We start from the raw sequence: 27,330 nt of genomic DNA, 5'->3' as shown, positions 1-27,330 counted from the left end.
GAGATTATCCCACACCAATTTTTGGAGAGGACGTGAGAGAGAAATACACAACATGAGGATACTCAATTTTTATACCTTATGCTTTAGAGTACCGTGTTTTTTAACTTAGTATTAAAATGTTTGATGTTCTCTACTTCTTACTTAACTAACAGTTAACTAACCTTTTGCTCGCTATAGATGTTTAGCCTCGGTGTTTTGCAACTAACAACTTGCCTGCCCTTGCCAATGCAGTAGTAGTTCAACATTTATGAGACCACCGGGCACGACCTTGAAAGAGCGTAAATGAGGAGTACATGCAAAAATATGTAACCTTCAAAATATTTAGTAATCAGTACATCTTTTACTGTTTACTGTCTGGTTTATCACAATATACAAGTGTACTTTTGTTTGTCATTTCTGGCACAGAGTTGTATTTCGAACATCAATCGATATTGCTTGCTTGAACTTAAAGTCCTTAGTATGAGATAATCAAAAGTTCCTTTCACATCTAGGAGGTGCAAGTCAAGCCTATAAACCAGGAACCCGAGCGAATGTACAAGGTAGTACTAGCAGGGGACGCAGCAGTCGGAAAGTCCAGTTTCATAATGAGACTATGCAAAGGGAAGTTCGTGAATAACCTTAACTCGACCCTTGGCGTGGATTTCCAGACCAAGACGATAGAAATTGACAACAGAGTGATTGCGCTGCAGCTGTGGGATACTGCCGGCCAGGAAAGGTAAGTTAAGTTTCATCATCTTCATGTCCCGCACCCATGTAGGCATCAGGCCACCCTGCGACGACGTCGTCGATGCGATACCACCGTGTCGGCAAGGCCGCGGATCATGCAGCTTTGCCTTACAGGATAATGGTGGACCAGTCGAAATCCACAGCATACACCGTTACTCTACAACAGTTTTATGAACGTGCACTTGTATACACAGATTTGGTTAAAAATGAAAATGAAATTGATATAGAGTGAGTTTTCATTACACATGTATCTTTCGTCAGTTCCATATCCGATGTATGGCGAAATCGTACTTCAAAGAGGGTTTGCAAGTACGCCCTATGACCTATGACTGTACTTGCAAACCCTCTTTGATCATGAAGTGGATTGTTTAAAAAGATCTGTTGTCTATCTCATATCCTTTTTTTCAGGTTCCGAAGTATAGCGAAATCGTACTTTCGAAGAGCGGACGGTGTTTTGTTGCTCTATGACTGTACTTACGAACGGTCTTTCATCAATGTTAGGGACTGGGTCGAGGCCGTCGAGGTAGGATGTTATGATATCATATCGTTTATGTTCTTTTAGAACCCTTTAAGGACTGAGAAAGACTTCGGCGTGTCTCACCTTGGATACCCCTCCTACTTCGGGTCTCTCAGCAGGGCCGTAGCATGGGGGTAATCAACGGAAGGCTGCTTGTCTAACACTGGTACCCTATCTATCTCTCATTGGGAAAAAACACTTCGGTTAAGGGTCGTTGAAGCTGACCAGGACCCTAATTACTACGCACCTCGGTGCCGGCCATAAAAGAGGTCTGTGGTGGGAGCATAACCCTGGCCAACAGTTCTGCTGCTGGTTTCCCAGCGTAGCCGGGCTATACATCGTTTGGCGATGGATCAACTCATCTCCCTGAATAAATTCAAGAGGCGTTCTGTAATTAATGGCCGCTATTCCGCATAGGCTGCGGCCCTGCACAGAGCTACCAGTAATACATTTCCCTGTGTCCATCCTCAGTGGTTTCACAGCACTAACATATTTCTTTCTTATGCTTGTTCCTTAGGATTCCCAAGTAAGTCCGTGTGCCTTCTCTGACTATGGTTAAAAGTGGTGTCTCCTGTCTATATACCTTGTTGGTCGTAGACAAATCGGTGTTCTGAAAAGCATTCATTTCCTAACAAACGAACAGGATGCTTCGATTCGTTGAAGTTGTGTAGAATGTGCATTAAGGTACCCAATGTCTAACAACACTTTTAAAGAGACGTCTTGAATGTCTCTGTCAGTCTTGAGAAAGACCACCATTTCTTCTTTCTTGGAAATGTCTGCACCTGTCAATTGCGTACAAATGTCCACAGGATACTCGATGCATATTCTACAGGATAGGTAGTCCCCCGCATCGTGCTTTACCTTTTGGATTCTGCTTGTGGAAAATTCAGCATAAACCGAGATGCGGAGGCAGGCATTGACAGACTCTATGCAACTTACCCACGATATGGCTCTGTTAGTGACAAATTCACCAACATTTCCGACCTGCTTATCTTAGTAATGGCCAACGTACTGACCGCAGGGCTGGAATTACACACAATTTCATCATCTATATATCTATGAAATCCTAAAAGAACGCAACTGAAAAGAAGGTCGACACATTTAACAAACGCATGTGTGTGTAATTCTCAGTCTCTTCTATATACCCGTAGTGTGCATGTTGATACTGATATCAACTCTTCTGTGTGGCTTTGGATTTGACAAATCTGTCCCTTAACTATAGGCACCTATCTTCGCTATAGAACCAGACCAGAAGCAACGCTTATAAGGTTTTTTTAACTGCCATTTTTCTACTGTACTTTTTAGGAGACTATTTTTTGGCGATGAGAAGACATGCTGCAAAGTCCTTATCGAACTATTCTTCTTTTTTTGAATGCATTTTTTTCCTGCGGTGGGGCTTGCATTTTTATCGAAAAGTACATGTAGATGCTAGAAATTTTTCTGTAACCTATGAGGAACCTATTTTCATCCTGTCATTAAATATGGGTAACCGAGCAACATGTGTAACTACACAGGGTATCAGTATCTCAAAAGGTGGCGCTGATTTTCACTAGGATATTCCTCAAAAATACGAACTCGGACAACTAGACGTAACGAGCTTGTCCCCTATTGAGTGGCCATTTTGCGGCCTCAACTCGAACTTATTTGAAGAGAAAAGGATTATGTGTGAGAAAAGATGTTAGAAGCTGCAGCGCTAAAGTTGAATAAAATTGCAGGGCGACCGGAAAATGAATGCCATTGTTCATCATCGGAAAGATATAGTTCTGGTTTGATCACTCGTTTTACGCAGTTGGTGATACCACAATCTTGCCTACGTTTTCTAATCAAGAAAATCACTTATGTCTTTTAGGATGGCGCCCAGAAGAAGATCCCCATCATGTTGGTGGCCAATAAGACCGACTTACGTGAAGAATACGAGGCGGAAGGTCGACGGACGGTGAAGGCATCTGACGGGGAGAGGCTGGCCAAGGTGAGTGGGTTCGATATGTTTGGTCATTAGTGATGTTGAATATATACTAAAAAGTATATACGAGTTGTTCGCACTTGGGGCCTTGTTGTTCGGAACACATTTTGTCACTTACGGTTGCATTAACTTAACTCGGCGTTATCTCCTACGATTGTTACACCCAACATTTTATTCCGGCAGCCTTGGTTATGGTAAATGATGTTGGCCGTAACTAATAACACTTTCTGAAGGCGTGAAACATATGATGTCTTAAAGCTTGTAGTACGAGGGCTCCATAAGAATGACATGGACATTCACACTTGACACCAGTTGTTCTCTTAACGTTGCAGAGCTTTGATGCGTTATTCATAGAATCCAGCGCCAAAGATGGAAACAACATATTAGAGGCCGTTACCGATTTAGCAAGGTAATGAGATTGAATGTGTTCTTTGATGATTCGTCAATGATTTTGATGACTATGTTCCTCTATTCTGCCACTTGAAGGACAGCGTTCCCATTTTCAAAATGGACCATGTTTGTAGCTTTTTGGAAGTAAGAATCAATAAGCGATTTCGATATTAGGTAAAAAAATATTTTGGTGACGAACCATTCACTCATGACAAACTTCTTGGTTGCTAAAATGATTTAAATCACTCAACTTTAGCAAGTTCGACACATCACATTCCTTGTTCTCAGGAACCATACAAGCTATGAACATATTTTTTGGCCATTCCCGTGCCTGCTCTGTGATCACCTGGTTGAAATCAGCCAATCAGAACCAAGGTCTGTAGTCCCAGGGCCCTAATTTCATAACATTTCTAACTTGACCAGAATTTCACGTAAACTGATACATGCATAGGCCTTAATGGTATATAGGTATTTATATGCACTGCAGAGTGGAATTGACCACATCTGAGTTCTATTTTTAGATATGCTGAATAGGTTAATTGCTAGGAGAATGCTGACGTATGTGGAGTGGTATTAGCCAATAGATACTGGGGATTAGGCCTAACCCGGGAAAACTGTTTCAATGGAAGATATGTGGATTATTAACAGATGTGCTCACTATTCCTATTTCAGAATATTACGGACAAACGAAGATATAGAAGTCCAAGCGGCAGGACTTCAACTGAGATATAACGACGACAGACCGAAGAAGTCAACATCCACACCATGCTGTAACGCGTAGTGAAGAATTGGGAGGAACCTATAGGGTTACAAGATGTTGAACTTAGTGCATCACGCGCTGATGTCATTCGCGTGGTAGATGGCGCTACCGTTATATGAATTCTCGCCGGATGACCGTATCTGAGCGATGCACGCCGTATACGTACAGGATGCCAACCAATTCGTGCTTTGAAACGTACAACTGGTCTGAAGGTGTAAAAAAAAGATCGCTGCTGCCTTGTACCTCGTTGCTTGAGTGCTGACCGTGATGGTGTTGCGCCGCGTGAAATCGGCCATCAAAAAGACAAGACACAGTCCCACGGTAGGCAGTGAGAAAACCGATGATGGTGGTGCAGGAAATACAGCTGCGCGAAGAACTGACTTCATGTTGTCCTCAGCTGCGTCATGGCTGCGTAGCTCAAGTCCTAAGTTCATGTATATAAGTATTTTTGTGCATTTCGAGTGCATTTCATAACCACACAATGTTTTCTTCATACATAGTTTTTTTTGTGGGCTTATGTGACAACAACGGCGTTGGCTGACATAGCAAGACAAACGTCCATGGTATGGTTGTGAGCTGTACGCGCATATTTATTCCTGTAAATACCGTGAATATGATTTCAATAGTCTGAAATAAGACTATTGTTGCATTTCGTCCCGTACAATAGGGTTTTACGCATTGGTTGGGTTGTCTGTTTTAGCATTTCAATTTTAGTAATATCATTGGATGAGTCTTTCATTGTCTTCACATGGGAGACACCGCAATCAAAGTTCCGTAATCCCGGATCCATGTGTGTAAGTTAGTGGCGACCTCCATCTTATACATGTATAGGGCATCAACACATTTTTGGGCACAAAGTGTAATTTTGAGATGGTCCGTAACTTGGACGGGTGCGGAGGAGGGGGGGGGGGGGGGGGGTGAAACACGGTATAGTGTATCTTCCGATCGCTCGGGGAGAAATTCAATGCACAAATCTGTATAGAACAGTTCTATGATGACATCCCTTTCACTGACTGTGCATATCCTTCATGTACACGTACATTCCACGTGTATTTCCATTTAATATTTCTAGAGTGTGTTTTATTCCGATCCCATTTAATGCAGTACATTCCATGCATACTTCTGCTTACATGGCTGCGTGCAATAAGCGTATTTGTTGCATCGTGCATTCATTCCACTGCCATCCATGTTCCCTTTTGAATGTATTAAATTTGCATGTTTTTTCTTAGTGCATTCATATTTGAGATACATCCAATCCATTCGTTTCATTCCTGCATTGAATGCAGTTGTCTCAGTACACTAAACTCATGCACTAAGATGATAATGCACTGAATGTAGTGGTTCCATGCAATGAACTGACATGCATGTGTGGCCGCATATGTTAAGCTCACTTCATGGTGAAATAAATTTTAATTTTCCAACATAGGTTATAGAGTTGAATTTCGTATAATGTTATCAACAATGATTGATAAAATGTATTCATTATTGAACCAATAGTATTAGCATGGTGAAGGAAATAACTGAGCAGGCAAACTTCGTATTGAATAAACTCAAGTGAAGTACCGTCTGGTCCGTTACCAGTAACTGTGATGTGCTGATGTACCTTGATCATGTTGATTTCTCTAGCATCAGCTGAATTTGAAGCCAGCTTTCCAGGGGATTTCAACCAACAACACTTCCATCAAACAATATCAACTTCAAGACGCACTTTGTTTGGCACATATGTCATTTTATTGATGCATTTTGTTTGCGCCAAGTCAGAGGGAAAAATGAAAGCACCTCGATCTTAGTTTGATTCTCTAATCTACTGTGATAAAAAATGAAAACATTAATTAAATATACTATTATGTACAGTATCTCATTTTGCATTTCAATATGTCATTATTGCAATTTCGTCCGGCAACAGAATAATTGTTAAAGTTTGCGTCATGTACGGTTGACACTTCTGTTAACCGCTGAATTTTCATTGGGCAATTTATTTTCGCCAATTTCACGAATAACCTACGTAGATTCGCAATAGATTCGCGAAAGTAAAAACAAGAAAACCGCGAAAATAAATTTTGAATCGAAAACCGAAAGACATTTTAAAATACGTCAACATAAATATCGTCAAAATTTTATTTTTATTTATTTATTTTTATTTATTTATTTATATTTTTTGAAACTTTCGCGAACCGCCAAAAATAAGCAGCGCGAAAATTTAGCGGTTTACAGTGTTTTGTTTGATGTCAAAAAACCTTCAAGTTGCTGTTAAATTATTTGTTTGGAAAATTAAGTGTGATAGTATACATGTAAAGCCTGTGATTGCTTTAGCCTTGTCGTATTGTATTTGAAATCCTCTTACATGTTGTCAAAATCATCTTCCCTTAAATGGCGGGTGGTTCGTTCGGACGTTCGCTGACGATTGTTTAAATGTGTCCGAGTGGTTATAACAGACACAGTCAAATAAATGTTGTGTCCGAAAAGCACACACGTGTTGCCTCTTGTTCCTGCTAAGGTGCCAAAGTCCCGCCAGAGAAGACCCCCTAGAGTTGGTCCGTCACACTTGTAAAAAAGCTCATCTCCAAAGGGTAAAGAACACTTTGGTCTTCATCCCAAATCCAAGATGTGTGAAATGCAGATACAAACCGGTAAAAGGTTAAAGAACGTTTAACAGTAAAATAATTATGGGACGACCTGTATTGAATTTACTTCATTGCCAGTAAGCATGTGTGATATCAAGAATCGATGAAGACCAAGAATGTGGAAGCAATACTGCTGCAGCAGCTTGTCTCATGCTATGTACAAAATGTACCAAGTTCTGACAAAATGGGGCAAGGTTGATTTGGCTCCTATTCAATAACTATTACTGTTGTTGGCTAGTTGTTACTTCATGTCGCAAAAATAAATGCATTAATTCTTTGACATGCGCGACAAGTTTATGGGATTTCTGAAGTTTCAAATTATTGGTCTTGATTGATTATTTGTGATATGTGTATGCATCTGATCATATGACGCCAAATAAATTTAAGACATTATTCAAAATTCGCGTTGATTGTGTATTATACTAAATGCTCTGATTTATATACGAAGTTCTTCTTCGTCATCCGACTCAAGGGGTTCAACGGGATCGACATTCAAAGCCTGCTCTTCCTCTTTCTGATTGGCTGACGCCACTTCTTTCTGATGATGTATCTCTTCGCGAGATCTCGTTCCCCTGCTTGCAAGTTCAAAGTCATTCTTGCACAGTGCGTAAACAAACACTGCACAAAAACAATGGCTCATTCCGTTGCTGCTTGCTCGGATACGATCTCTGAAAGTAACGGAACACTTTCACTTAAGCAGCATTAAATGACCACGGTTTTGAGTCCTTTGATCAAGCAGGATCATTAAGCAAACGTACCATTTTATATACATGTATAGTGGTTAATGTACCACGGCATTTTCAGTAGTACCCATAGGGTAACGAAGTCACCAGAATAGCTATCGTACCGGTGTAAAAGTAAAAAGTGTCCCCCCTGGAAAAAGTGTCCGGCCCTATTGTATTCTGCAATATGGTTCTATAGAGACCCTGACAGTCAATAGCTCAGAGATTGAAGCGCATAATAGAATCCTTTGTTCCCGGACATTTTATCCTAGGACATTTTAAACTTCTACACCGGCAATCCTTTTTCTCTCGACCTCCTGTCTACTTAATTTAATAATCAACACGATATTCGGGGAGATGACCGTACCAACAGAACTAAAATGAGGTCAAAAAAGAAAGAATATCTTCACAGTGACTTACAGAATCCATTCAACAGTAAAAAGGGTTGCAATGTCATTTATCGGTAGTCCTGTTGATTGCAGTATAATCATCAATATGACTATACTGCCGCTGGGAATGTCGGGAAGGGCGACGATCAAAAATGACGTCATCAACCTTAAATTACAAAATACTATGATAGACAAGAATACCGAAAGCACTATTTCGTTCCAGTTCATAAACACATCAGTTCAACGAGATCATTTCCATTCAAAAAAATTTTCGGGTACTTCCAAAAATTAACGTCGTTGCAATGCAGCAATTCTGATTGGACCATCGGATGAAGTACAAAAAATTCTTACCATATTACAATGATAGTACCAACGTCAAGGGCTATGTCATTGTGCTGGGCTACAAATAGTGTAGAGATGGCAACATAGATTGCGCTTCCATTCCTTGATATCGTCAGGGAGAATGGTATGACGAATCTGGCGACCATTTTCTCGACTCCGTATCTCTCGCAGCCACTTGTGAAATACGGGATGCAAACAATTCTGGAGAAGAAGTAAACCATGGACGTTAAACATTTCAAAGTTGATGTGGTTCTGAAGTTTAATTCTTCTTCTTCTTCACTTTACAGAATCTTTGAGATGCAAACTTAGACGCAGTCAGTCAGTTTTCGGTAAAGTTTAGTTTTGCAATTCCAACGTCATCCTGAGGAAATCAGTTAATGTTCGCTTCTCTCCGGCCCTGCACACAGTACATTGTTCTCAGTAAGAGGGATGGACTGGATGTAACCAATGTTATGAATTCTGCAGGACTGTCTCTTCGTGACGTCTTTTGATTCATTAAAAGATTATCCGCGTAAATGATTAGAGTTACCCTGAAGTGGTCGCAAAAACTGTCAGCCATCCTTTAATCTGGTACAGAAAAAGCAAGTAGGGGTTCTTTCTCCACACGATGAAGCTTATGGCGGGAAGCAGGACGATTTGATGAAAGACCACGCCCGAGGAGACCGTTAAGCTGAAGTAGCCAAGCTTCAGGAAGGCTTCGCTTGGGTTTTCGACTCCAGCTATTGCGGCTGCGGTCAGGCTGGCGATACCAATAGGGGAGAACCTGGAAGTAACACTGTAGATTAGGAGAGTGCTCGCCTGCAGTGTAACACTTAAGAGAGGGTTTGCTTCAGTTTACCGACCATGCCACGGTATATTTGACCATGCTTGGGATAGTCCATATGGCAGACCGATTTGTAGGGCAAATTCGGAAGATAACCAGCCTTGCAGAAACGACAGATTCCAAGCCAGTAACAAGATCAATAGCATGCCAGACGTGACTTCGTGAAATGTCTCTTGATATGTTTTCTCCAATAAATTCCGTCTCTGGTTCGAATTTTGACAGTGCCGGCGTTTTGGCGAATTGTCAGTTCCGATGGTGTTGGTTTATACAGCTATCAAAATAAGGCCAGCAGCTGATGCAACCAATGTTTTCGAAAGTATATGTAGCCACTGCACGTGTCGTCTCTCCTACGCGCCAGACGTCTTCCAGCGTTTGCGACTCAACTGATTTTGCTACTCAATTCTCCTATATTCACAACTAAAGCATATAAGACGAAAGAAGGTAGTATAATTATCTAATAACTCTCTTGGATTATGATCAACTTACAGGTTCAGGAGATAGTGTAAACCTACCACAGGAACCAACCAAATATTTTCAGAATGATATCACCAGTTGCGCTGAAGAATTCATAGAACGGTCGAGCTGCTTCACCGCTCATGCACGTAGCAATTCCAAAGACCAAGGAAGCGAAGACGAGCCCGAGAAGATTGGCACCGTCCGTGTATCCAATGTTTCGTATATCCTCTTGCAGGGTCTCGTTGACCAGGTCTGTACTGTTATCCGCTAACGTTCCGTTTAGGAGGCCTTTCACGTCACGTTGAACGTATGACGTGTGCACCTGAAAAAATATTCGAGAGGTCTCGGTTTTTTTTGCAAGAAATGGTTTGGCGATGTTTGTTGATGTCTATTCCGAACTTGGTCGTGCGAAATAATCTTTTCTTCGTCTTGAGTTACATCTAGTGCTGGTAGGATGGAACTATATTATTATGACATCGAATACAGGATTATTTAACGCTGACGATGGAAAGCCGACCTCAGTAACGTTTTGACGCCTCCCTAAAGTCCATCTTAACCACCAATGTTTGCGCATATGATCAATATAAAATCTTCAGAATGACCTGAAACCTAAGTCTTGCTCAGTAAACCACGACAATTGCCATTCATACCTGTCTAATGCAAGCACCTATCAGATTATCTGGGATGAAGTTTCTTATCAAATCGGCAAAGATGTCTTGTGTTTTAGTCTTCGGGGAAAACTCTTCAGCCCTACCACTTGCTTCCCCAAGCTGCCCTGCAAGATGTTAGTGAAAAACTTTTCCGTCGGTAATGGACATCACAGAGCAAAACCGTGCCCATCCTATTGGCGCAGAACTATTAATATGAAAGCTGAACTGAGCGAGAAGGGCATTTTATTTACCTTGGACGAGGCAGCCAAGACAGCAAGGAACAGAAAGATGTAGAGAGATTGTGTTGTGACCTTATGTCTCACAAGGGATGAAGAGTCATAGTTAAGAAAGTAATGCACATGAAATCTCCGAGGGCGAAATGTTGTTCAAATCAGAGCCAGCGTGATACGTGGTTCAACTTTGTCTGTTCTTTATTTTCCAAAGAGCAGCCTCCCAGGTTTTAAATGGGTATTCACGTCATTTTGAAGGAGTTTTACTTTCTGTAGGTTTTCAAGTTCTAGCCAAAGTGATGGTACCTAACGTCAACCCTTAACTTACCAGGACGTATAGACACGGCGAGAATGATGCCTATCAGCGCACACAAGGCATTTGAGACCATCACGTAGGCTAGCGTTACCATGCTGATCTTGCCGTTACACTTGGGGTCTAACGATGCAGAACCTATCGTGGGGATAACTATGGAGTATAAAGCTGTCCCACAAGCAACCCATCATTACATTATGAAATGCACTTTGAAATGACTATTCTAATAACGAACTATGAGAAGAGGCTTCGGCAAATTTCCAACTGAATTTTCTCACTACGTGGAAATGGAAAGCTTAGCATTTTTCGTCATACCTCAAATGGATTTGCTTGTAATTTCCAGCATGTGATCGTGCCCTTTGCCAATATTACACCCATATATCTTCAAAGAAGCTGGCGGTACACTCTTGAAAAGATTTTTGAGCTTTTGTAAAACTGTAAAATGTTGAGGAATTTTCAGCCAACACAAATAAACACCCGGTAGAGCTTTTTCTCTGGTTTTCTGAGAAAAAACCTTTGAGATTTTCGGGTCTGCATATTAGGTTAGGCTGAAAAACGCTCACGCTCAAAAAGCGTTACTTTAAATAGTTGGGACACCTTATGTGGGTAACGTAATGTTTTATCTAAAGTTATACTATTTGCTGATCCTCTCAAGACGTACCAGATATTATACATGACACCACCAGTGGAATTATCATCATCTTCAAAAGCCTTAAAAAAATCTCTCCTGTCATACCTGTGTGAAAACAAGAAGAAAAATTGCAAGGCAGTAATAGTTCATGCAGTCCGTTTTTTTAAAGAATGGTACATATCAATCAAAGGATCTACACTCTCGGTCCTTAGCAAATAGCAGTGGGATTAATCATGCAGTTTCCTTTTTGAAGAACGTTCACGTCAGTTTGATCTACCCTACAAATGTGATGCCAACACTGATTGCATTATTCCCAAAATCTCAATATTCGTATTCAGTGGACTATGCAGGGGAAAAGGTGAGGATATCTTAAACACGTTTCATTGAGTTAAAGTTTGCGTCCTGACAATATCAGGCCATTTGACTCGATACTTCCTCCCCTGTGTAAGGAGGAGTCATGTTGTTGGCCCGAAGCAAGAGGTTACAGGCGTTCATGTATAAATGTCTAGCGTTGTATCTTATCTTGCAACAATGATAATAAACGTTTATTAATAATTGAGGTAATCTAACTCGCGTACGATCACTGATTATGTTTCTGTGACCTAAATTCCGAACTACAAGCAGGTAGTCCATATTTCACGCCAATGACTTTCGCGTTTCGTATATGAATCTGGCTTGAATACTTTTCTCTCCAGACCATTCATCCAACGAATTCGCCGACCTATTTACATGAATCTCTCGAAAGAAAACTCATAATCTCTTCGAAGCATCAAGAGTATACTGTCAATACTCCAGATATTTTAATGTTCCATACATGTATTTCAGTGTTTCCGTACTATATTGACATATAGACAGACAGAGACCTCATGGGGAAACAGTGAAAATCGTATCAATCTCATTGAGGATTCCATGAAATTAGAGGAAACACACATAAAAAGTTTCACCCGGTCTAAAGCAATGAAAAATACCTTCTCTTGTTAGGCTTGCTACTATTATTAGAAAAATTCTAATTCCCAAAAGTTGCTAAGACGTGAAACGAAACGACGGTACAGCTGGCTCTTCATGAAATTAATGCTGGTATATTTTACACTCATTTTCACTCGCATGCTACAACAGCGATATCGTGGTTGTGTCCCATCTCCTCGATTCATATAAATTCATTATCAACACGAAAGGTTGACAAAACTCACCTAACCACATGAGCGCATCTTCAGAGGGTTCCAACGGGCGGATAGCAAAGCCGATGATAAATCCTAAAACAATCCCGACAATTGTCAAAATCAGCAGTAAGTTATCCTTCAGACATGTACAGGTATCAATCTTCACCTTTGGAGGGTCCTCCGGGTCCTCTAGGAACACAGACCCGCGGAACGAAGATGCCATGTCGGAAAGCAAGTTGGAATCCGTGCCGCGTGCACAGTTGTATTCAAAAGTGTGCTTGAAGTGACTGTTTACAGAGGTCAGAAGTATTCAATCGAAATATTCCTGCGCATGGCTTTGATATAAGTCTGTTAAAAAAGACAAAGCGGACATAGCGGACGTCCAAGACTGATTCACCGCATAGGCCTATCAAAAGAAAATCATGAAGTAGTGTCAAGTTAGCATTCAAGTTGATAGTATATACCTCGAAAATTAGGTCAAACCCAAAACTCATGGGACTTGTGATGTATCCTACACTTACTGTATAATTTGATGAAATACCGTCGAGTTGTACATGTATAGGAGCAATTACAGTTTTCCGTTTTCAGCAAACGCCCCCTAGTCGTAAAATCAGGAATCATGCCGAAGAATCATTGCTTTTTGGCCTTGGTGAAGCAAGATGGGAAAATGGGAAATCGCACCCAATCACAAACCGAAAATGCTTTCAAAAGCTTACTGCGCGTATATACCAACACCATTGATGAATTTGATGATGTTTCCTTTGAAGCTTAAAACCAGTAATGCCTCGAAAGGCCTTGGCTAGTCCCTACACGTCTTATTATATACTTTAGCCCGCCAGTTCGATTCCATTTCTTCACTTGAAAGTTCTCCACTCACTAAAATATTTTTCAGACCACAAGTTATATGTTTGGAATAGGGAATTATAAAGCGGCCATCATGAATTCGTTTGTAACCAAGCCTCTCGCCTAAAATGCCAGAGATAAAAACGTCCTCCATTCGAATTAGTGGAGTAGTTTTCCCAAGGTCATATAACTTTGGCACCATCTTTCCACCAAATGCGTAGCTACTTCCACAATAATCCGGATAATGTGTCGGTTTGTAAACACTCATTGGCACGAAATATTTGTCCTTTTTATCTCGATGGACAGGGGCTCTAGCCCAAACCAAGCAGAAGAAGAAATTATTCGTACCCTGCTCATTTGTATGATTTACTAAAGACGTCATGAGTTCTGGTGTATTGACAAGTCGATCGTCATCAACTTTGAGCACAAACCTCGTCTCCGGGCAGTATTCTTTGATCCATCTCAGCATGAAGATAGATTTATAAATTAACCTATCGTAAGAGTCAATAAAATTCAACACAACAATATCACCGCTTTTGTTACTCTCGGCCGTAATCTGCCTGTTGACCGCTTCATCCTTTGATCTTCCAACAAAAAAGAGTAATTTTGAACTGTTACTTTGCTTAAGAAATGTTCCAGATGTCCGCCGGACAGCGTCCCTTTTTTTAAAGTTTTGAGGTGATGAAGGCGTCATGATAACTAAGTCCATTTTTCCGAAATCATTTCCGCATACTGCACTTTTGATCACGTACACATAAGGATCATCGAACTTGGGTACAACGTCATCGGAAACTGTGTGACTTTTAAAAGTTGTAACGTCATGTACATGTACGCCTACGTTATTAGATGTTTTGTTCGACGGAGGTGCCGATGGTACGTTTGCGATCACAATTTTGTACATGTACTTGCATATTATACCTTCGCAATCCATTAACAACGCATAATACAACACATACAACGTGACAGGCAGGCAGAGACATATCAGAATTAGGAAATAGATCCGAAGACACGATGAACCAGCACATTTAGCCATTTCCAAGCCGGTACCGATGTGAGTTGTAAAAATTCCTGAGCAGGCTCTCAACGATTTTGTTGTAGAAACGAGGGAGTTGAATTCTGAAAACGAAAATAGAGCGTCTATGATTTCTATTTCATATTACATGTACTAGTTATTGTTCTCTGCTCTAATTATCAGCATGTTCATTCAAGGGTTAACTCGTATACTGTGCCTTTTTTGGAGAAAAACATTCCTTAATCAAATGTTTAATGTACTATAATATTATGATACATTCCCAGAGAAAGGTTTTTGGGATTTTGTACTATTTATGCAGCGGGACGTCGGGACAAGCCCAATTACAATACAGCAATGACTTAGATGACTTACAGGCAACGGCAAATGGCCGCATTTACGAATGCCGCCCGGCGCCACCGGTGACTGGCTTACTGTGAATTTTCTAGTACTTACCAGCTATTTTGTTTTAAACAACTGTACATGTAGTAAGAATCTGATATACTATCCTCATGTCACATCGTATACTGTGTGCTAATGATATGTAGTGTATGTACCGTAGTGTATAGTGGTAAAAATGGCATACTCTGGACTTACGCAATCATCACAAAACTAGATTGTACTATCTTTTTAAGGTAAATATACCGTTGAATATACAAATGGTTTGATATATAACTCTACATCAGCGCTAATCAGCCGTCCTGTTTTCCTTCCTTACTGGAATTGACGACGACATGATTATTGTTTTTTTTAGTTGATCAACGTATGTAACTCATAAAACGGCCCCTTAAAAAGTTTGTTGCTGATCCGTTGAACCGTCTGTTTTACCCTGCAAATATAGTCATTAGTTGCTTCATGTACAAATATCCCATTTTAAAGCGTATTCAATTTTTTTTCAGGCCCAGCGTATTCAAGTTCATCACCGCCTCAAAACAAACAAAGATGAAAGCATTCTTCGTTCTCGCTGTTTCGCCTAATTCCTGTTTAGCCTATTCCTGTTTCGCCTAATTCCTGTTTAGCCTATTCCTGTTTCGCCTATTCAAATGTATTGCTAACCTCCCCACAGACGTAGGAATATGAACCGTCCCTTACTGACCGACCAAACCCGAGGAGAGCCACATTTGGACGCATTGACGAACGCATGTTACGCCTCAAAGAACAATACGTCAATGGAGAGAGGGACATAATGAGTTACGTTGATGCCATCAGTTACCTTGTCTGACATAATATCATGATATTTTCCACCTTGTTTGACTTTATATACCTACATGTATATTATGACATGGGTTTTACAGCTGATTTTGATCAAATAATTATGAGAATGTACAATATTATTCGAATTAGTCTTTACTAACTATTGGTTGAGTCAATTATTTCATAATTTGACTTGACTAAATCTACCAGTAATCGTTATATCATTTGTAGGAGCTATGGCAGCGGGGTTGATATTTAATCAACTGTACATCTAAGTGAGAATCTGATATATTTCCTCATGTCATCTGATATACTGATATGCTTCCTCATGTCATGCTAAATAATGTGGAGTATTTTACTCCATCCGCAACATAACCGCTTGGTCAGTGGTTGGCTCATTTTAAATATTTTTATGAAGATTTTCCTTGCGAAGTATGACTTAAAACATTCTTCCGAATTTTTGGCATTCAACAAAAAATAATACATAAATGTCATGTTTTTGCCCACACCTGTTACATGGCGAGTTCTTCGTATGTCGATCGTGACAGCTTTCATTGCGGCAGCTGCGGCATATAGTGAATAAGAGATGTTTCCAATAAATTTATAAATTTATTGAAGACTCTGATAACTGAACTAAAACCAAAGGTTATAAAACCTCAGAGACAAATCTTTGTTTGAGGTGATTCTTAACTTGATACAACGATTAAGTCATGATTATGTTAAAGAGGTACCTCTTTAGTAATCACTTGTGGTCCAGTTAAATAGAAATCCTCTAATACACAATGCCGTAGTGCAGTTATCGTAAATACACTGAAATTTGTTTAAACTTGGTATTCATTGTATTTTATATCAGTCTACCCAACGGCAATGTTGAAATTTATATTTAGTATGTATTTTCGCAATTGGACATTCTGAAATTCAATTACAAATTCAAAATTTTGAACAAACGGCGTTGGCCTATAACATTGCTCTTCCAGATGTCATTCTGGCATTTTTAGTCAGAGGTAAGGTTTTAACATCTGCTCGGTTTGACCTTAGAGTACAATATCCACGGTCCAGAATATGCCAGTCCCTGTCTTCTTCCATTATGCTGTACTTCCATTTATGCGAGCAGTCACCGCAACTGCTTACATACGAATAAGCAGTAGGCTAATTTAGAAGATAACTGCTTAGAGAACCCTTGACAGTTCTTGTTAACCTCGGGTGGAGCTAATATTCCGCTTCAAACCTTCGCCAAAAGCTAAGGGTTTGGGCCTAGATTATGGCAAAATAAACAAGGAATGAAATACGAGTGACCGGATATTAATATGCGATTTCAAATATGTGTTAGAATAATATAAACGGGCAAACTGAAAACCTAATAGAATGACAGACTCAGTTAGCGAATGTATCCTTTAAATCGTGCAAGTCCTTTCCTATTTTCGTGCCTAATCACAATTAATAAAACTCGATAGATTAAGAAAGTTTATATTGTGTAGATACATGTATTTAATCACCTGTTTCCGCTGCCGAGGGTTCTCACGCGTGAAAACATAAAAGTCACCCAAGGTAACAAATTTCATTATAATCTTATCTCTTGCGGGAAATCACTGACAGACTTAAGGTAAGAGAGTTCACTGTTTCGCCATTCTGTTCCTCTGAAAGATCTTTGACTCAGTTTTCGCAGCGATCGATCGTTCAGCTTCCATTGTCATTGGATTAGGTTAATGCCACTGGGTTGTTAACGCAGCGAAGCTAGATTTCGCAAATTTCATGAATTACAAACTGCGAATCCGGAATGTTATAATTCATCCAAGGAATTGACGACGACACGATGTTTTTTGTTTTTAGTTGATCAACGTATATAAATCATAAAACGGCCGCCTTAAAAAGTATTTGTTGCTGATCCGTTGAACCGTCTTAGACGCATTGAATTTTGAATCCGCGACGAACTGACTTTGATTATCATTTACATTGTCGCATTGTCTCAGACTGTTTTACCCTGCAAATATAGTCATTAGTTGCTACATGTACAAATATCCCATTTTAAAGCGTATTCAATTTTTTTTCAGGCCCAGCGTATTCAAAACAAACAAAGATGAAAGCATTCTTCGTTCTCGCGGTAAGTCCTTTTGGTCTTTCAATTTGACCGCTCAGCGATGATAGAAACCTTCCTAGGGCCGGTACCATCGGGTACTCTGCTGCCTGATCGGATACTCTCGTCAGACGACAGCCAATTCTTTACGCGCCTTCGATGCTGGTTGTTGCAGTTAGTTGCGCTGCGTGGGTCAGGCGGGGAAGACGAGGGTGATGCGGGTGTCGCTCTAATAAACGTGCATGAAGAATCAGTGGCACCTCTATACGCGCAACTTTGTGATGTCGGATCTATCACTTACATGTGAGCAATGATGAGTACGTTGGGGTAGCACTGACACAGGTTATATATCATGGAACACTTACTTGTATCGGTTGAGAACAGCGACTTTCAAGGATCGTTATACGGACAAAACTTTGTAGAAAGAGGATGAATTTGTGTACATTTCTATCCGTATACGTATAAGGATCCGTGATGAATCTCTCATATCAACCCCCCTAATGAATAATTTTCCTGTCTCACTTCAGACCTTGATGGTCCTTTTCGCCGTGTTCAACCCAGCAGAAATGACCCAGGCAGAAATCGATGAATGCAAGAACATCTGTGGCTCACACGAATGTACTACTACAGGTTTCAATGGTAATTGTTACAAGACATGTGCTGCAACCTGCGAAACTGACTATGCGTAACAGCTACACCTTCTAATGATAGGATGGAAACTATAGATTAGGTCTATCCGCCACATCTGTACCCACAACAGCAATAAACAATGTGCGAATGCAATTTCACGTGTTACTCTTACCATCATGCCGATTTATCGGCAGTGTGCGTCAATCCTATAGTCTCCACCTTGGAGGAGGTATATCGACGCACAACGCCGATAGAGCGGCATGATTCCACTTTACCTCGTACTCCCTTTTCACCATAAATGTAAGTTGCAACTGATTCACCGACTTCCGATCATTAAAACCATGCCAGAATTCGTCGGATGAAATCTTGTAGGGCAGATTTCTCGGCGATGACAACAAGTGTTGAGATGCAAGCGGCATCACTGTGTTGCTACTACCTTAGACATAAAGGTTTAACGAATTGATACCTCACTGTCGGTATTGCAGCTCACGATGAATGCCAGTCAAAGCGAAAATAAGAGGAAATCCAGGTTAGGGCTTGCAATCGAAATATACTAGACAGTACATGTACATGTATTTGAGAGATATGTTGAAGGAGCATGTCACACATCACATTGACGCTGGCCTTTAAGTTTAAAGGGACAACTTGGGCGTCCGATTAACCTTACCAGGAGGATAATACCCCTTATACTTGACACCATGCGCGTCGTTATTTGAGCGCTCATCAGAGCTCGAGACGCGGCCAGTTAGACCCCTGGATGGAGACTCGGAACACTTTACCAGTAAGCCACCGCGCTCCTCATTTCGGATCTGTGAGTCTGTATGTATTACGCATTGGCCTACATAACCCGGTGAACACAAAGACATCATCGGTTTCTAGGACCTGGTCGATGATTCAAGCTTTCGTCGTAAACTTCCGAAATTTGCGCGGATGAACTTTACATGGGAAATACCCATTGTACGGTCACTGAAAGGCCAGACAATTTATCTTCTATTTCTAGGTCACGAAACACCGCAGAATGCTTCCTAAAAATAGCTCAGACTAATCGTGACGATAAATACCACAATTCAGGCCTGGTATATCATTCAGTCGATGACATGCTCTCAGAATAGTAAGAGGCCTTCAAATACTAATAGATATCATCATAAAGACTTTTGCTGTTGACGGCTAGCTTCTCGGGGTATACATTTAACTGTTAACAATTTGAGAACTGCTACGTTGAAGGATTTGATATTTCAGGACTATTTATATTAAATACCAATTTGAATCGCCGGATCTCTTCATCTCGCAGAATCAACGGATCGATTTTCAAAGCCATTTGTCTAGTCTCCCTCGAATCATGACGTCAACGATCCCTCGAATCAAATGCGTCGTTGTTGGTGATGGTGCTGTCGGGAAGACTTGTCTCTTGATAACGTATGCAAAAAACGAATTCAGCTACGAGTACAAAGTGACGGTGTTTGATAATTATACGACAGGGATTATGGTAGATGGCCAGCCAGTAGCACTGGATCTCTGGGACACCGCCGGACAGGCTGATTATGATCGGTTGAGGCCTTTATCCTACCCATTAACTGTAAGTGGCTTCCTTTTATAATTTTCATCAAAATGAGCTTTTCTCTATGTAGCCAACATATTGTAATTGTTCACCTCTTTGTCCTACAAATTGGACTGAGTTGTGGTTGTCGACCAACTGTGCATCCGAAGCATCACGTTTTTTCGATCCAAACTTGCTTACTCTAAACCTGCCTTCTTTCCGGTGCCCTCTCAAATATATAAAAAGCATGGTTTTGGTCATTCATGTTTTAACCACACTGTTAGAGAGCATGTAGAGAGATACGCGACTAAGAAATAGAGAAACAAATTAGTTTCAGATCATTGGTTGAGTCATTCGATCGAAAAATGGTGAATCATTTCAAAATTTCAAAATCTTTTTCTACTGTTTTCAGGATATCTTCATTATCTGCTTCTCAATGGTCAGTCCAACATCCTTCGAAAACGTCTCATTGAAGTGGTACCCAGAAGTCCGACATTTCAGTCCAAATATTCCCATCATACTTGTCGGCACTAAAGAAGATCTGCGGGAGGACGAAGACGTCATCAATACATTACGTCGGTTGAAAAAGAAACCAATCAGCTTCGCCGATGGAGTTTCGTTAGCAAAGACTATAGGTGCCGTGAAATTTATCGAATGTTCTGCGCTCAAAGGGAAAAATTTGGACGCTGTTTTTCACACTGCTGTACGGACTGCTTTGAATCCAGTGAAACCCAAACCTCATGGTCATCAAAGATGCAGACTCCTATGATGGAACTAACTGCTTATAGGAAACAATGCAATGACGCCCGGTACCCTTTACAACTGTAGCTGGGATGTGGCAGAATGGTGAAAATGGCAAAGTCCATTCGTGAATGTTTCGTCCGCATCGTTATGGGCACTGGAAAATATTTCCGAAGTGGACAATTGGAAAACTACTCGCAGAACAATGCCGTCCCCCTCATATTGCAATTAGTACAGTAGTGCAGTTGATTGTTAACTACATGTATACAAATTCGAAGAACAGTTGATGAGTTTGAGAAACAGGAAGGAGGATACTATTTTTCCAACTATCAACCCACTTTTCTGGTTTAAAGCGGAAGTACATGATTGTGGCGTTAGTAATTTAATTTTATAATTAGTATGTACGTGATATTGAGTTTTTGTCTTTTACCAATAAATTCTAAGTTGAATTTCTTGACTTATATCGTGGGTTCTTTTCCGCTCTTTGTTATGACGTCATTCCACTATAAAGACAATACGAATGTTACGATATTGAGACCACGGTGTCGATAAAAAATATATGAGTTTTTAGTGACGTCATAGTCGGTATCGGCGTCTAGAACACTTGTCGATTCCCTAGATTAGTCATATACAAACGATTGTTCTTGGAAACATATGATTGTCGTCAGTATAGTGTCTGGTTAAAAAGTTCCGTGATGGCGATACATCCGAACGTAGAATGTTATTTTCGCAATTTCTAATGGTATAGAATTAAACCTTATCCGCTAGTTCCACCGCGCTAGCCAGTGATTTGAATAATCACATGTACCCAGAGTTTTGCCACGGTGACGTCCTAGGCTAAAGAACACCGTACATAAAGGAGAACTTAAAAACATACATAAAGTAGAAATTAAATCTAACTACAGGATATCTGATGTGCAATATGATACTATGTCGATAATATCGGTCAAATCTATGTCGATGATACCTAGATGACATTGTGTGTCCTATACGCAGAGAGTATCAATCTGCATATAGGCCTACTGTGCATTTCCTTGTTATTAAGTAGGTCCTTAAATTAGGGTGAGGAAAGTATAGTGCAGTCTTCATGGTGTAAAAGGATAGCCTCAGTACCGACCTACGCAGTGACGACTGAGTTGTACAGCAGGTACGTTGACTTGAACGTTGGTTCCAAATTTCCCAATTTGACATCGTGCATGCTGTAGAGAAATTCGACATTTGTTTCTGGCTTGTCAAGTATGAGTGACGAGGCTTCAAGGGTAGGTCTACTGTCCTTGTTCTGTAAAAACTATAGTAATTGCAGTTCCATTCACAACAAGTTTACTTTGAACACCAATTTTCAACCACAGAAATACATATTTTGTAATTTGATCGATTTGCAGTTGTATCATAGGAAGGCAATTGTCAGTTCCAGAACCATGGCCGACTCCCTGAAGTATAAATGTGTTGTCGTCGGCGACTCTGCTGTGGGAAAGACATCCATGTTGATGACGTACCAGCACGACAGGTAAGAAGCAAAAGAGATTCAAATATTACTAGGATTGAAATTGGATTCAGGTGAGAAGGAAGAGATGACGCTACGGGCACTTTCCCTTTTTGTCAATTGTACTTAGATCCAGGCTATGATATCTTGCAAAATTGTGCTGGGTCACTAACAGTTAGCACCTAGCCAAAAAATTCAGTCTCAGCATCCATTCATGTTTTGTGCCAAATCGTATCTATGAGAATTCCCAATCACCTGTTATAGATTTAATGAGGATTCTCAAAAGGTTTATCCCAATAACACCCAGGAAAGGAATCAATGACAAAAACTAAAGTAAAAAAACTACCCATAATGATTTAGAGCTGGTTGTTGTGCATCAACTGACTTAACATTGACCTGTAGAAAGTGGTCGGAATCTGAAGAAACGTCCAATACGTGTTCATTGCAGTTTTAATGAAAACCTAAACGTGGATGTTTGTGACGGTTTTATGACTGAGGTCGCTGTGGAAGACACTCCCTGCCAATTGCAGCTGGTGGACATCTGTGTGACTGAGGGAGATGATTATGACAGAATTCGGTATCTGAGTTTCTACGATACGGTAAGCATACGACGATTTTTTAAATAAAAGGCTGTTCGGCAGTACATGCATTGGCCATGGTGAGTCCAATGTTTGTGATTGGCAAGTACCTGAGTGGGAGCCAAACTGCTAAATTTTAAGAAAGTGGTTTCTGTTTCTATCATGAAAGTCATTGATGAAAGACCCAGGTCTGCCACTGAAATCTGTGCAGTATACAATCAACGCCATTAACCTCAAACATCCCCACTCTCCTCTTTCAGGACATCGTCATTATATGCTTCTCATTGGTCGACAGATCATCTCTCGAGAACGTGAAGTCAAGATGGCTACCGGAAATAAATCAACATCCATCTTTGAGGAGCGCCATCTATATGCTCGTAGGAACCAAATCAGATCTCCGAGGTGATCAAGACGTCATTGCGAGGCTACGGGAACAGGATGAGGAACCTATCGATGTAACAGAAGGAAGGCAGGTCGCAAAGGATATTGGTGCAGCTGATTACGTCGAGTGTTCTTCATGTTTAAAGGAGACTCTTTCGGCAGTTTTTTGCACCGCGGCTTGGCATAGTATGCAGAAGAAGGAGATGGGCCAAAGACGTCGGCGCCGACGTCATACCTGGAAATATGCGTGCTATCTTTTTTGTTATGCATGTTGGTGCGGATGTTGCATGTGCTGTTGCCCTGATAAATTTTAGTAGACTAACAAACATGCGTCCTGGTATCGTGTTATATATATGTAGCGTGCACTGTACGGTTTGTGGTACTGCCAAGCGTTTAGTCAGAAGTACTTCCCAGTAGACCACCGGTTTTAATACATTTTTGTTAATAAACTTTAATATTGAAGAGGAACACGTACGCTCCGTTTATCTTCGATTTTCTTCTTTGTTGCATCTGATATTCAATGGGATACTACAAAGAAAATGCCTTGAACCTAATTTTGTTCTTCATTATTTTGGTTAGATATTGGTAGTTGTTACGTGTATCCATGTCTATTTGAATCTATAGTCAGTTCGGAAAGGCAACTCTTCCACAATACCTGTATGTGCTTCCATCTTTTCTAATCAAACTTAGAATTGCCGGTTTTGTTTAAACACTGGCTATACAAGTAAATAACACCAAAACAAATATGTACTTTAATCAAATCTATATTCTCTATCTCGCATATCCTTTTTACAAATCAAAACCCATACTGGTATGTGTTTTCTTATCGGATCGGGGAGGATTTTTTTTATGAATCATATCGCCATCTTTCCAATTTACAGTGCAATGAACCATGATGATAACCGTTGGTCAGTGTTATTTTCGTCGTTATGTTCAGAGTTAATCAACTCGTTGTAGTTCTATGTTGATATGAAAATGGTTCCGGCCGCTCGGGGAGGGGGGGGGGGGTAAAGGCTTCGCTCGCTTATCAGTAATATGAAAAGAGTGCATTCTTCCGTGAAAGCAGTTTGGTGAAAGCCAATTTGATTTTGTTCTGCAACGGTTAACAGGAAACTGGATTGGCTACTTGAAAGCCGGATGACTTGATTCTAGTACAAACTTTTTGCAAGCAGGCCCTGAAGTCAATGAAATGGCTGTGTATAATGCGTACCAAGCTGCAATGTCGACGAGCCTAAGTACGTAATGGAGTCGTCTTCCGGGTAGCCTCAAACGTTTTCAATTGACAAGAAAATGATCTTGACACGATGGCAAAACAGAGTGGCCTTGGTGCATTTCTTCAGATTGTCTGTCTACACTACGGTAGAATTCAACGATGTACGATTTCAATATGCTCAGTGGATGCACCGACTAAAAAGTACATGAAACAGGTCCCCCCACAATGTATGTACCGTACAAGTATCCTAACTGAGCAGTGATGCACTACATCTAGGTCAGCATCAAGCCGGAGTAGTGAAAAACACTATTGGTATGGAAAGAACTTGAACCGGTCAAACAGAAATAAACACTGTCCAAAATATCTTTGCAGTCGAAAAATGTTGCGTCAACGGCAAAATTTTTCACGGCGCCGGAATCCGATTTTGTCGTTTGCTATTTCTAATGAATCAAGCACCTCCGTTACATCCGGGTCTGTGTGGAATCCCGCAGTAAAGGTCATGGCCGAATGTGCGTTTGCACCTGAAACGTAAACGGGGCGTGAATTGTTTTAATTTGAAAGATGACATCAGTGCAAAATTTAAATCCCCGGTGTAACGTTCAGTGTTTCCGTGGAACAGCCAAAGATCCCTACCATGTCTTTTCAAGAGTTGGAAACAGAAAGGAACGTGTCAAATCTCTTTTACATCGTTCCGAAACAGTCTGGGGAAACACTACCCAGAAGCGGAAACACACAAAAACGATACACCGGTTAGATTTTGTCAAAATATAAACTATTCAATTTTACTTAGTTTTGTCAGTGGAAGGGCTGTACAACTAGGTTATGCAAATATGTTTGGAAACCATGAAAGAACATTTCGGGACCACATAAATGTCAGTTTTCCTGGCAGTTTAAGTAAGGATCTTGGGATCTCGCAAACGGGTATCGCGTACCAGTATCCCGCGTCAAGTATATAGTACCAATGTAACGTTACCAAATTAGTCACAATCAGATCGACTAAACCGAGCATATCGACCCAATATTCTATTGGGATTAAATTTGGCGTACCTCGGTTCCTGATTTGATCCTTTTAGTTCTTTCTGAGTGCCTTCCTCAGTAGGTTGCTTGCTGATCGTTTCTTCCTGCCAGGGCTCTCAGCGCTGTTCAAGTAGTGGTACATGTCGGCGATGGCAGCGGCTGTCTCAGTGGCGCAGTGTCCTCCAAGGTTAACTAGGCAATTACGCTTTCTGTAAGGAAAAGCTTTAGAATATAATAACTGTGGCAATAATATCAGCAAGTGGTACAACTGCAAACACCAAAATATACCATTGCTGGAGAAGTGCATCTTTGAATGGGTATTTCAATCTGCAGTGATAGTTTTCCAAAAGACCATTTCCTTGTTTTCTTCCAGACAGACTCGCGTCCCTTTAAATGAACTTGCATGGGATAAATGTCATTTGTCTTAGTAATATGACCTGCTCCTTAACTTCATAATCTATAATCTTTTCCATATGAAAACCAGAATCATGTTATAGTAAATGTACTGAGCAGAGTGAGCTTATGTGGCTCACTTACGTAGCTGAGAACTTACATTACTTGTCCGTTTCGCTCGTTCTCATCCATAAGAAGTTTCTTCAGGAATTGCAATGCAGCCCTTTTTCTTGCCAGATCTTTGAGTATCCTGGAAAATCAATACAACGAATAATACTTCTGGAAAAGATGACACGCTGCTTAACACTCCAAACACATTTTTGATAATGCCGCGAGTTCTTTTAGAAATAATGATCGTCCATCTGCCGTCAATTGTTTTCAATCAAATGATGTAAGAGCAACGTATTCTTCTTCCCTGTGCTTCTTCAGGCAGCGTTGTGATTGCCAAAGAATTCTGTTGAGTTTTTCGATCATCTTATATTTTGTGTGTAAAACATAAGAGAACGGTATATACTTCTTTAAATCAAGCATTTATTAGGACTTCTCGTGGATAGCCGGTCTTACAGAAATCGTGCAAATTGCTCATCGCATTGATTTGGAAAGCTACAGTTTGCATTCAGAACGGCCAGCGGAAGACAGTTCTCGTTAAAAATGGCCGCCGGTAGTTGATGATAGCCGTGTTAATAGTCACGAAGAAAGCTATAAAAAATACTTATTAGCCCTCACCCATTCAAAAAAATGAAACCCCATAAAAAATAAACAAAACTCATCTCCTGATATTTTTTTTTCTTCGAAATGTGTACTGTGTCAGACTAACTTGTGACATTTGAAGGTAAGCTAATTATATACTTAAAGGGATCTTGTGTTTCTTTTCAGAAACATCATCCCCTTACAAATCTTCTTAAACTTTCTTTCACTCTTTAAGTTTATGCGATTGGGAGATTAATTCAAAGATGTGCGACGAGATGCCTCTGATCATACATTTGAAGGCTCTTTCGGGAGTTCGTACATTTAGATGGAAATCCTGGTTTTTAAAACCGCACATGCACACGGATTATTAGCCTGTAACAATAGATGACGACCAGGAGACTGTTCAAAATGTTCAAAGAATGTTCAAAATAGCATAATCCCGCTGGTCAACGGCATGTCCATGTAACGGGATACGAAAAGGGAAATTCCAACCACTGCTCCTAGGCAACGAGTTTGAGGCAAATAGGCACGGGTAAATTCCACCAGGAGAGAGGCTTCTTTTCAGTACCGTAGGCGTACGCACATTACAAGATTATCCGAAGTGATACGGCTCAACTTAAGAAAAATACCGAGCTATATCTCGGGGCATTGTGCACCGTTTAGAAAAGCCATCGCCACGAAGGACATGTCGCTCGCGTAAATGCTTCGGAAATTTTCTTCATCTAGGTGATATTTCGAATACAATGGATCTCGCGTTGTTCAAGAGTATTACATGATCTCGTCAAGTGCCGTGGGATTTGGACTGTGACGATGAAACGAATGTCGTTAAAGGGATGCACGACTTTAGCACT

The 27,330-nt window shown here is 40.5% G+C and overlaps 5 protein-coding genes and 1 long non-coding RNA gene across 18 annotated transcripts in view; 4 read left to right on the top strand and 2 right to left on the bottom strand.

Moving 5' to 3' along the window:
• Window positions 1-7,380, top strand: part of LOC135492823 (ras and EF-hand domain-containing protein homolog) — a 39,805-nt gene extending 32,425 nt beyond the window's left edge. For all 7 annotated transcript variants that reach the window (XM_064779477.1, XM_064779476.1, XM_064779472.1 and 4 more), the window contains 5 exons: window positions 492-715; window positions 1,135-1,249; window positions 3,093-3,212; window positions 3,539-3,615; window positions 4,269-7,380. In XM_064779477.1, the coding sequence (XP_064635547.1) occupies window positions 492-715; window positions 1,135-1,249; window positions 3,093-3,212; window positions 3,539-3,615; window positions 4,269-4,377 (645 nt within the window). In that variant the 3' untranslated portion in view covers window positions 4,378-7,380. The remainder of the gene's footprint in view (window positions 1-491; window positions 716-1,134; window positions 1,250-3,092; window positions 3,213-3,538; window positions 3,616-4,268) is intronic.
• LOC135492824 (excitatory amino acid transporter-like) lies at window positions 6,065-13,831 on the bottom strand. The gene is made up of 9 exons (XM_064779479.1): window positions 12,727-13,831; window positions 11,567-11,641; window positions 10,921-11,043; window positions 10,363-10,487; window positions 9,769-10,034; window positions 8,963-9,196; window positions 8,443-8,634; window positions 8,123-8,257; window positions 6,065-7,648 (listed from the first exon to the last, which is right to left on the bottom strand). The coding sequence occupies exons 1-9, from the start codon at window positions 12,917-12,919 to the stop codon at window positions 7,417-7,419; spliced, it is 1,575 nt and encodes a 524-aa protein (XP_064635549.1). The 5' UTR covers window positions 12,920-13,831; the 3' UTR covers window positions 6,065-7,416.
• A 1,610-nt stretch (window positions 13,832-15,441) lies between these two features.
• Window positions 15,442-18,599, top strand: LOC135492825 (uncharacterized). Of its 2 annotated transcripts, XR_010448127.1 has the most exons (3): window positions 17,316-17,345; window positions 17,794-17,843; window positions 18,344-18,599. It is a non-coding gene; the product is annotated as an uncharacterized LOC135492825 (long non-coding RNA). The 2 variants fall into 2 exon arrangements; XR_010448126.1 differs by lacking the exons at window positions 17,316-17,345; window positions 17,794-17,843 and adding an exon at window positions 15,442-15,514.
• A 950-nt stretch (window positions 18,600-19,549) lies between these two features.
• On the top strand, window positions 19,550-21,167 carry LOC135492021 (ras-related C3 botulinum toxin substrate 1-like). Its single transcript, XM_064778101.1, has 2 exons — window positions 19,550-20,022; window positions 20,396-21,167. The coding sequence occupies exons 1-2, from the start codon at window positions 19,786-19,788 to the stop codon at window positions 20,750-20,752; spliced, it is 594 nt and encodes a 197-aa protein (XP_064634171.1). The 5' UTR covers window positions 19,550-19,785; the 3' UTR covers window positions 20,753-21,167.
• Window positions 21,168-21,709: 542 nt separating this feature from the next.
• LOC135492018 (cdc42 homolog) lies at window positions 21,710-23,931 on the top strand. Its single transcript, XM_064778093.1, has 4 exons — window positions 21,710-21,871; window positions 22,107-22,231; window positions 22,656-22,806; window positions 23,046-23,931. The coding sequence occupies exons 2-4, from the start codon at window positions 22,143-22,145 to the stop codon at window positions 23,478-23,480; spliced, it is 675 nt and encodes a 224-aa protein (XP_064634163.1). The 5' UTR covers window positions 21,710-21,871; window positions 22,107-22,142; the 3' UTR covers window positions 23,481-23,931.
• LOC135492019 (uncharacterized) overlaps window positions 23,915-27,330 on the bottom strand; it is a 29,011-nt gene continuing 25,595 nt past the window's right edge. For all 6 annotated transcript variants that reach the window (XM_064778094.1, XM_064778100.1, XM_064778098.1 and 3 more), the window contains 3 exons: window positions 25,950-26,039; window positions 25,427-25,605; window positions 23,915-24,900 (listed from right to left, as the gene is read on the bottom strand). In XM_064778094.1, coding sequence (XP_064634164.1) covers window positions 25,449-25,605; window positions 25,950-26,039 — 247 coding nt within the window. In that variant the 3' untranslated portion in view covers window positions 23,915-24,900; window positions 25,427-25,448. The remainder of the gene's footprint in view (window positions 24,901-25,426; window positions 25,606-25,949; window positions 26,040-27,330) is intronic.

Source organism: Lineus longissimus, chromosome 8 (assembly GCF_910592395.1).
Source record: "Lineus longissimus chromosome 8, tnLinLong1.2, whole genome shotgun sequence".
In the NCBI taxonomy this organism is placed as follows: domain Eukaryota; kingdom Metazoa; phylum Nemertea; class Pilidiophora; order Heteronemertea; family Lineidae; genus Lineus; species Lineus longissimus.
This window is presented reverse-complemented; position numbering and strand designations above follow the sequence as displayed.

What these genes read in the sequence shown, in the direction of transcription:
- LOC135492021 (XM_064778101.1), top strand. Translation starts at nt 19,786, where the DNA reads ATGACGTCAACGATCCCTCGAATCAAATGCGTCGTTGTTGGTGATGGT. An exon ending in CTTTATCCTACCCATTAACT is followed by an intron (nt 20,023 to 20,395) that starts GTAAGTGGCTTC and finishes TACTGTTTTCAG; the next exon opens with GATATCTTCATTATCTGCTT.
- LOC135492018 (XM_064778093.1), top strand. Translation starts at nt 22,143, where the DNA reads ATGGCCGACTCCCTGAAGTATAAATGTGTTGTCGTCGGCGACTCTGCT. An exon ending in ATGACGTACCAGCACGACAG is followed by an intron (nt 22,232 to 22,655) that starts GTAAGAAGCAAA and finishes TGTTCATTGCAG; the next exon opens with TTTTAATGAAAACCTAAACG. An exon ending in ATCTGAGTTTCTACGATACG is followed by an intron (nt 22,807 to 23,045) that starts GTAAGCATACGA and finishes CTCCTCTTTCAG; the next exon opens with GACATCGTCATTATATGCTT.
- LOC135492824 (XM_064779479.1), bottom strand. Translation starts at nt 12,919, where the DNA reads ATGGCATCTTCGTTCCGCGGGTCTGTGTTCCTAGAGGACCCGGAGGAC. An exon ending in TAGGTGCTTGCATTAGACAG is followed by an intron (nt 10,035 to 10,362) that starts GTATGAATGGCA and finishes ATATTTTTTCAG; the next exon opens with GTGCACACGTCATACGTTCA. An exon ending in TTTACTGTTGAATGGATTCT is followed by an intron (nt 7,649 to 8,122) that starts GTAAGTCACTGT and finishes CGTTACTTTCAG; the next exon opens with AGATCGTATCCGAGCAAGCA.